A 10,291-nucleotide genomic window follows, 5' to 3' on the forward strand; every position below is an offset into this window, starting at 1 on the left:
TCCCAAAGCATCTTATTCCAGTGTAATAAGAGCGTAGTGCCATATTTATGAGACGATTCTTTCGATACATATTTTGACTGTACAATACAAAAATAAGAACATATTTCTTGACAATAAGTAAAGATGGCCATACACACTATGGTATGCCTGCACATTTTTGCCTGTACAGTTAAACTGCACAGGTAAAGCTGTATAGGAAACGGCACAGTCGAATGCCACACACGCTCTGTTTTACCTGTGCAGTTGGCAAAACTACGCAGACATACCCTTGTGTATGGCCAGCTTTAGTCTGTAATTCAGAAAACATATCCTTTTATTTACTCATAAGTATAATATTATTTTTGTAAATAGAATAATTTGAATAGCAAGAGTAGCGAGGTATTCACAGTTTAACAATAAATAAGTTATTTAGTAGGATATCTACAGTCAAGTTGTTTTTTAATCACTAAAAAACTTTAAAACTTACCTAAGAAATATTTTTATAGACACAACTCATAACTAACCCTACAGTTCGTGTCAGGCCCGATGACGCACAGAACCCCTAGTGTAAATTTATTCAATAGCGAAACGTGACGTACGTGTTTGCGTTAAGTCTCATTTTGTATGGGATTTAGATACAGCACGCCAAGCGGGACGTTTTGGAAACTCAAATCCCATACAAAATGAGACTTCACGCAGACGCGTACGTTAAGTTTCGCTATCGAATAAATTTACACTAGGGGTACAGATTTGCCAAAACTAACGAGTCAGTCGTGAATGATACAATCTATGGTATTATAAAAAAATATGTTTATAGATATACACTTATAAATGCGTTTTTAGATGTGAGTCAAATTAATTTCTATATAAAATTAAATATCTACAAATAATGTAGATAAAACGTAGTATTTTTAATTAAATTCTATTATCATTAACTGTCATTTTGACTGCCTCATATTTTGCAATAAGAAAATATAAATTAGATGTCTGTATTCCATATAATTTGATGATAGATTAGCCAGCCAAAATACAAAATTGGCTCAGTTTGTTATGAACGGCACCAATCATGGAACATTTAAGAGAAAATTTGGAGTGTTTTTGATATTTCACCGACACCTGTAAAATTTCTACCGCTTTACGCTTTAAAAGTTGAATGTCCAATTCGTCCTTTATGTTTTCTATGTATTTAATTAAAACTATTGCAATTGGTTTCAATATTATTAGCCAATTAAAACTGTGGTTTTTTGCTTAAGTCATGGAATGTATGCCGCCATTCATCAATGAAAAATTAAACTTAAGCAGCTCTTTGGATCTTGTTTATGGTAATGGTAAAATGTTGCCAGCGATTAAAAACTGATGGTAAATACTTGTTTTACAGCATTTGTCTATACCACTCCATTACTTGTGCCTGTTCCATTATAGGGGTGTGTACTTAATGTTAAGGTATTATAAAGAAAAATTTGCTTTTTTTTTTTTAAAAAGTACGTCATATTTACCTAGACCTATTAACTCAATTGTAACAAATCAATTTATAAATAGTTTTTATTTATAAGTACAGAAACTTTGTTACCTATTCAAATATAATTATTTTTATTGAAATTTGTTATTTTGAGCTAGGCTATTCATTATAATTAATTATATTTTGTTTGGTTCTAATCATAAGCTTAATTTGTCTAAATTCCGATTATATTTCGCAGTCATTATTTACAGCATTACTCCTAATTCTTTTTTTAATTGTCCGACTTAAAATATAAATATTTATTAATATAATGTAGCCTATTTGAACTTTCCTTACAACACCATTAGTTCATTTTTCAACTTCTGTTTAATTACTTTAACATATTCTACATCGTACCGAGTAGCTTCCTGCTTTTCCGGAATCGGTTTCACATTTCTTTTCTGACTCGGTTTCTTCGCAAACGCATTTCTAGCGTTCGATACCTTGTTCTTCAAATTCTCATTGTTCCAAACATCAACTCCATTCAGCTTCATGGTCGGAGATAATTTAATACTATCTAATAATCTCATTTGACTCAGGAAACTCACAGACGTATCTTCAACGAAATCGTCTTCAAGAAAGCTGAATGTCCTTGGACAATTTGCTATCATTGTTATTTCTTCTTTAATCATTTTCCTCTTTATATAAAAGGCCACGTTTTGAACGTTGTTCTTTAATTCACTTTTAGCAGCATGCTCTTTAAATTCTATTAGGAACTTCTTTAAAGTAATCGAGTGGCTTAAGCAATACTTTCTGATTAGCTGACTTGTTTCGACTATCTGTTGTTTGGTAGCCCCATTTTTCGGTCCAATTTCCTCAAAGCCTTCTAATTTGAACACACATTTCTCGTTCCTGATGGCTTCTAGTTTGGTGACGTAGTAGTTTTCTAGCTGCGTGTTGGTGTAGAGCTTGGGGTGGTGGGAGTTGAGATAGGTGGACGAGGGCGGCGGGTTGGTGAAGAGATCGAATTCGTGATGACGGCTGACTGCTCGATTGTCGACTGAGAGCTTGTCCTCCTGTGAAAATAGGAAATTGTGATGACGCAAAATCATGACTAAGAAAATAACTAACATCTAATATTACGAGTATAATTTGAAAATCTTCACAGATTTTCAATTCGGTTATATCTTTTTGCAGCTACCGACTTATTTCTGTGGAGCTATCTAAAATTACATGTATATGCTAAAAAGCTGATGAATTTTGAATCGTTAAAATCGACTATCCAACACAAACTTACTAAGATAACACCGAAAATATGCGAAAATATGCTGCAAATTGCGATGATAAGGGCTTACATTTGCCTGTTGTTAGAGGTGGACATATATCAGATATTATGTTCCATATATATTTGCCAACCCTGAATAGTAGTATATTTCTAAAAATATAACTTAATAATCTTTGAACTTAATATAGTCCAGAATTAAAAACAAAATGTTTCCTTCTTATTTGCCCATCCTGTACATACTATAGATTGGTCTCATTTTTGTCACAATCGAGCTCTGATGAAGAATCGATAGAACTCCTCAAATATTTCTATTATCATCAACAAATTAAGCATTTTACATTAAAAAAGTGAGAAGTGGAACTATAGTGACCCTTCAAGCTTTCCAAGAAGTGAAAGTAGTTACAGACGTATTTTAACTTGATGGTCTGCCCGCAGTGCAGCCAGAGGATGAAGGCGGGCCTCATTGTCACATCTGGATACACTAGTGACTTACCAACCCTTCCAAGAAGTGGAAGTACTTACAGACATATTTAAAATTGTTGGTAAAGATAAAGATAAGATAAAGCTAGTTTATTTTTCAAGTAGGCATATTACAATGAGGCTTTTGATCAAATAAAGCTACGCCGACTTTAACCCTACACCTCTGACCCGAGAAGATTTAATTCTCTCCTAAGTTGTAGGAGGATATCCCAATATGGGACCGGCAAGAAACTCGGTAAGCACCTTCATCGTCCGACGACGAAGGGGCATCTCACTTGTATATGGGTGTGCGCCTCGCTACCTATTTTTACCAAGTAACGAGATAAAAGCTGTGTTTGTGACGGTCAAATTGTCCACCATAGGGTCGTTGCCTGTTGAGAATAGTCTTACCAAGCCCTCCAAGAAGTGGAAGTAGTTACAGACGTCTTTAAACTTGTTGGTCTGCCCGCAGTGCAGCCAGACGATGAAGGCACGCCTCACTGTCACATTTGTGTACGCAGGGGAAGGCGGCTCCAGAAGCGTGTGCTCGGTTAGACGGTGCATGGCTCTGGAATTTACAATTGCCTTGTGTTATGGTCTTAATTGATTTTTAGGGCCCTATCACACATGATACAGGTGATTTGCAAGCGAGTTGAAAGCGAGGCGAACTTGCTGCTATATGTAGCTTTTGTTTTTTACATTCCATAACTCCCGTAGAAACAATATAGGCCTTTGTCCTTTAGTACACCTGCATAAAATAAGATCTTTTACAGTACATATGGTGCTACTTTTCCGTACATATGTACATAGTCGAAACTTTAAAGAGCCATATGTACTGTAAAACTTTGTACGATACACGTGCGAATAGGTAATTCGCAACTCGTGTCGATTTAAAACGCTCCCTTCGGTCGTGCTTAATTTATCGCCACTCCTTACGAATTTCCTATTTTTGGCACTTGTATCGTAAATATCTATTTCGAGCAACTGTGATAAAAAAACCAAACCTGCCCTGATCCGAAATAACGATCAACGGTCCCACGAGCATTACATAATTTCAGAACAAAAAGCCTACCCTACTTTTATATCACCTTCCCAATTCTTAAAACCTACATCGATTTTACTACTTAGCAAAAGCTTTTACTACAAACCAGGATACTTGACCCTCAGTTCAATATTGATATAAGGAACCCAGGGGTCTAATTAGACTGGATAATACTTTTTACCTACATTTTTTTATGGAAGTTTGGCAAAAGGGACTGAAAGGGTCTCCTTGTAGTCGTAAAATGGATTATTCCAATATTTCGAGAAATTAGATAACATTTGTGCCGTTTTCAACCAAAAGGGTACTGTTGGTTGTCAATAAGATGCTATTTTCATAAAGCTCCAATTTGAAATCAACATTATAATTATGCAACCGACAATGTGGTACCTTTTAATTTTAATTTTAATTCTTAAGGCCCCGTGGGTTTGCTCAGAGAGAAGAACCAGAGGGCCTACCGCGAACCACGTTCGACGTGTTGCTTCTCTGTCGCACATATAAATTCGTACGTAAGTGTGACCGGGAGGCAACACGTCGAACGTGGTTCGCGGTAGGTACTCACGGCTATAACCACGAAAATCGAAGTTCCAAATTGCGGGCATCTTACTCTGTCACTCTAATTACGCTTACGCCATCATTGGCGTAACAGAGAAAAATGCCCGCAATTTGAGAATTTTGGTTTTCGCGGTAGGCCCTCAGAACCCACGGGGCCTTAAGGACGCATGTGACATCGCTTAGTTGCAGACGTCCATTATTACTATTAAAAATTAAAAATTTGTTGGGATAGTAATAACTTCACAGTTTTTGACTAACAGTAATCATAGAAAATACACTATTATAGTACTATTAGTTATTCTGTGGTATAGTGTAAAAGTCTAATGGTGGCATTATCTATGAAAAGGGACCTTATTGTCGATGACGGCGGAAGCGCCATGGACAATAAGGTCCCTTTTCATAGAAAACGTCACAATGTTTGTATATTATGATGATTGACTTTTATTTGCCTAAGAACAATGTGGTTGATACTCGTATAATAAAACTCCGCAACGTTACAATAAATCAAAATTGACGTTATAAAGTACCTTTAGTGAATTTTTATCACACTTGCTCGAAAAAGATTTTATTCCATGCACGTGTACTGAAGGACAAAGGGCTATTTTGTTCCCGCGGGAGCTATGGATTGTGAAAAAAAAAGCTATAACTCCCTAGGGAGTTAGCTTTTCTTTTAAATTATGTCACTTATTCATACAAACCAATTACCATAAATGAGTTTTACTTTTAAAATACTGACATTTATAATATAATATTTTTGTTTATGTTTAAAATTATTTAATTTAATAGCCGTTTAAAATATTTTTACATAATTTTCGACTGTGGCTGAATGCCGAATAGGTCTGTGCCTTCGATGCTTAACCTGTCAAAAAATTACAAAATGGCGGACGAATGTTTGATATTATTATGTATTTAAGAACTATTTCGCTTACAATTTAGTTTTTTCTTCGCAAGTGTGATGAAAAACATTGTGTGTAACTCCGGGGGTAAGAATATTGCAAACTCGGGTCCTTTATTCCCTCCAGCTTGCGCCTGTCGGGAATTACCACCCTCGTATCCAAAATTTCACTTACCCCCCTCGTTGCACAACGTACTATTCTTATTTCATAATGTAGGTAAATACAGTTCTACATATGTTTTATTTTTGGCTATGTAAATTGTATTGTTTATTTATAGTTTTATTTTATTTCAGTTTTATTGATGATAATTATTTTAATGATTTATAATTTAACTCACATACATATTAAGTACCTACCATCAGTACCTATGACATGTAAATGAATATGAACTTATTTTGCTAAGCACCTAGGTAAGCATAATATTATTTCGCCTTTTTTAGGGTTCCGTAGTCAACTAGGAACCCTTATAGTTTCGCCATGTCCGTCTGTCTGTCTGTCTGTCCGAGGCATTGCTCAGTGGTCGTTTGTGCTAGAAAGCTGAAATTTGGCATGGATATATACATCAATAAAGCCGACAAAGTCGTACAATAAAATCTAAAAAAACTTCAATACAACAATAAAACCTCCCCTTTACGTAAAGTGGGGGTGATTTTTTTTTTGCTTCAGCATTACAGTATGGGATATCGTTGGAAAGGTCTTTCAAAACTAATAGGGGTCTTTAACAAACATTTTTTTATAAAATGAATATGTTCGGATATAATCGCTCCGAAAGAAAAAAAATGTGTGTGAATGTCATCTCGCTTTGTGTGGTAGGGCACAGCCAGTGGATGTCATTCCAGATCTAGAGCAGAGCCCAACTGGGGAAGTACCTCCACCTTACAGAAAACAGCAGCCAAATAACACTAGACCCTACCCATAGTATTGTGTTCCTGCCGGTGAGTAAGGTTGCCAGAGCTCAACGAGGGGGGGGGGCGAGGTTAGGGTCGGCAACGCGCATGTAACTCCTCTGGAGTTGCAGGCGTACTAAGGCTACGGAGACTGCTTACCATCAGGAGGGCCGTATGATTGTTTGCCTCCGACGTAGTATAAAAAAAAGTTAATACGTCCATAATTAATAGCATAATACGTATTGTTACGTACTTATTATCAATTCCTAACAAATCATTGACACACTGCATATATAAATTATCGTAAAATCACAATCACTTAAAAATGCAAGAAACCTTACCTTTATTTTTCTCAGAAACACAATCGAACCACTATGAATTTTATACTGACTTATTGAATAATCAGTAATCAAAATATAAAATTGTTAAATGTCATAAAATAATAATTAATTTCTATAATTTCGAGTTATTGGCCGCTACGCGTCCGCGAGCGCTGTCCACCGTCAATTGGCCAACGGTTTATTTCAAAAGTCCTATTCGAATTTTGAAACTACCTACATTTTTCATATGACAAACAAAATTCACTACCAAATCTGCCAATTATCTACAAAACGTCGTATCTTGGTATAGAATCGATATTGAGATACGCGCTTGGTAGGCATAATTAATGATGTTGACAGCCGGCATTTTTAACTTACCCATGCAGCAACCAGTTCATTTCAAAGTTGATCTTATGGCTTGGTAATAAGGGGTATTTTATAAGACAGGTCTAACTGGTAAAATTATCAAATACATGATATTTATTTGTGTGCAGGAGCTATATAATATTTATTTTGTGCGTCGGTACGTCATACTTCGGTGGTTAACAAGCACACGGCCCGCCTAATTTTCTGAAGAAGCCTGCATGCATCATAACAAAAGGTGTTATAGTGGGGTCTTAGTACTTATGGTGAAGATTTTTTTTATACGACAGGTTTTACCTAATGGGTAGTGATGCTACCTATGAAGCCGATGATCCCGGGTTCGAATCCTGGTGAGAGCATTTATTTGTGTATTTATTGGACACAGATATTTGTTCTTGAGTCACGGGCACTTAAATTTGGGGTTGAGGATAGTCATAAATAATTATTTGATTCATGACGTAACGTAATAAAAAAATGTTCTTTTACCAACTAATTTATTACGCATTTAAATATTTGTTTTAATCAATTACTACGCACATTAATTTATAAGATGCTTACAAAACTATTTTAAAAACTAAATTTTCTTTTTTTGTTTTTTACAGCCCTTCAGGCGCTTTGTTTCATATCCTCTTATTACTACACAATTATAAAAACATTTGCAGTCTTTTGACTCTGCTTTTGAATTGAGTCAAACCAATAAAGTTAATTCCCAGTAATTAGAACTCCACAGCCATTAATTTTAATTATTGCTATGGCATACCTTTTGATCATATTTTTATTTTAAATGGAGTTATAACAACTAGAAATAAATGCCATAAATATTTATTAAAAAGTTACATGTAAACACTATAGTAAACTATTTTGAAAGACACACGATCACTAATTAAATATAAAAATCGACTATCAGAGAGCTTTTACTTAAACATATATATTGAATCATCTGACAATGTTCAGAGGTTACAACATTAAAGAAATAGTAGCATCGAAAACCACCTCTCTAGTTAAAAGTCAATTAAAAATTCTATGTCACATACATGAGTCAATTAATGTCATTATTGGCTAATAACTATTGAGGTAATAACAGATAAACAGTCACATCGAAGACCTACTCTTTAGTTAAAAGTCAATTAAAAATTCAAATTGTCACACACATGAGCCAATTAATGTCATTGTTAGCTAATAACTATTGAGGTAATAACAGATAAACAGTCACATCGAAGACCTACTCTTTAGTTGAAAGTCAATTAAAAATTCAATTTGTCACACACATGAGCCAATTAATGTCATTGTTAGCTAATAACTATTGAGGTAATAACAGATAAACAGTCACATCGAAGACCTACTCTTTAGTTGAAAGTCAATTAAAAATTCAATTTGTCACACACATGAGCCAATTAATGACATTGTTAGCTAATAACTAAGAAACAAGACGCGACATGCAGGTTCTGCCATGAGTCAGAGGAGACTGCAATGCACATTCTCTGCTCCTGTGGACCACTAATGTCAAAAAGAAGTACCCACCTAGGGCGGCACGTATTGCAACCCTATGAGGTACAGAACATTACGGCCCAAAGAATCTGGAATTTCCTGGATTCAACGGGCATTAGTAATGAACTTTAAAGGGCTGTCACAATAGACCAATGCCTGGTCGACGTGGCATTCAAAGGCCCACAAACTACAATAATAATAATAAAATAGCTAATAACTATTTAGGTAATAACGATCATTTAGCACCAAATTATTTTGTGGCTTGGTAGAAGGTTATGCCTTATTAGCCACCGTTGTAACAATTATTTTCGTAAAAATAATTTCCATACAACATTTATGATCTTAAACCACGACACTTTGTTCAGATATAATGAATCTACAATTGCAAATCTTAAAACTATCATCAGACATGATAAGATAAGATAAAGATAGTTTATTATTCAAGTAGGCATATTACAATGCGCTTATGAACGTCAAATAAAGCTATTATAATTTTAAAATAGTTATACATATAAAAAATAGTCTTAAAAATAACACACGTTTCCGTCACCGTAGTGCAAAGTATAAAACTTATGTCGAATTTTATTTAGTTTTAGCTTTAACTATTTTTCCTACTCCTCTACTGTTATCTGTCATTTATGCATTCATTAACACGAATATAAGAACATACATAAAAGGTTTCAAGAAAAGTCTATATTGTCTATTCCTCATAAAAGCTCTTGTGCTTTTATAAGCTATAATGTTACTGCGATTAATGGCTACCAACCTAACAAAACCAAAACGAATACAGTTTTAAACTAAGTGCATTGATGCCAACTTACAAAATATTCATTTGGTTGCATTGTAAAAATAATTACTTCAGTCAGAAACACGCATGTGACACCCGTAATATAGCAACACCCATAGACTACGAAGACCGCTTAACATTGCTTGTTAGTCTCCGTAGGCTACGGTGGCCAAAATTGAGAAAAACCTGTCCAAAAAATTAATTTAGCAAGTAGCAAGTACCAGGGCCTCATGAGTTATGAGGAGGTGTCGCCGACCGACCGGCCGCGGCCCGGGGCGGGCCGGGCGCGTAACAAGGTATGCTCGCGCGTCTTGGCTATATACTTTTGCTGTAATTTGTTTACCTAAATTAAGATTTATTTTTGTTGACTCGTAGGAAAAATATTGTATGCAACGTTGTATAAGTAGGTCAAAAAATTCTCGTGGCGTATTCCTTTACAATGTTCGCCTACGCCTTCGGCTCCGGCTCACATTGTAACTCACGCCACTCGCCTTTTTTGACCCTTCTTATACAACTGTTGCATAAAATACTATAATCAACGCTATCAATAGTACATACCTATTCTAGACCTAAGAAAGGTCATAAAATTTGCTATTTGAGAAAAAAGGTCTTACAGACTTCTAATTATTAACGGTTAAATCTTTTGTCAACAATATGACAAGTTATTATACTGTCAAGTTCTAAATCATTACATTACAATAATAATATCTGTCAAAAAACTAGAGTTTAAACGATATATTTTTTTATCTTGAAAATTTTATGATTTTTCTTCCTAACCCTGTTTGTTTTAAAACT

General features: G+C 35.0%; 2 protein-coding genes across 4 annotated transcripts in view; one reads left to right on the top strand and one right to left on the bottom strand.

The window, feature by feature from the left end:
- LOC133529722 (complexin) overlaps positions 1-10,291 on the top strand; it is a 552,838-nt gene that overhangs the window by 387,791 nt on the left and 154,756 nt on the right. The gene's annotated exons all lie outside the window — the stretch shown is intronic.
- On the bottom strand, positions 26-7,060 carry LOC133529720 (uncharacterized). The gene is made up of 3 exons (XM_061867515.1): positions 6,880-7,060; positions 3,573-3,729; positions 26-2,493 (listed from the first exon to the last, which is right to left on the bottom strand). Exons 2-3 carry the CDS (start codon positions 3,723-3,725, stop codon positions 1,771-1,773), a joined length of 876 nt encoding a protein of 291 aa, XP_061723499.1. The 5' UTR covers positions 3,726-3,729; positions 6,880-7,060; the 3' UTR covers positions 26-1,770.

This window comes from Cydia pomonella, chromosome 21 (genome assembly GCF_033807575.1).
Source record: "Cydia pomonella isolate Wapato2018A chromosome 21, ilCydPomo1, whole genome shotgun sequence".
NCBI classification, from domain to species: Eukaryota; Metazoa; Arthropoda; class Insecta; order Lepidoptera; family Tortricidae; genus Cydia; species Cydia pomonella.

Bases quoted from the DNA above. Each gene is read 5' to 3' on its own strand.
- LOC133529720 (XM_061867515.1), bottom strand. From the start codon at position 3,725: ATGCACCGTCTAACCGAGCACACGCTTCTGGAGCCGCCTTCCCCTGCG. The intron at 2,494-3,572 runs GTAAGACTATTC...CTATTTTCACAG, and splicing joins TCCACTTCTTGGAGGGCTTG to GAGGACAAGCTCTCAGTCGA.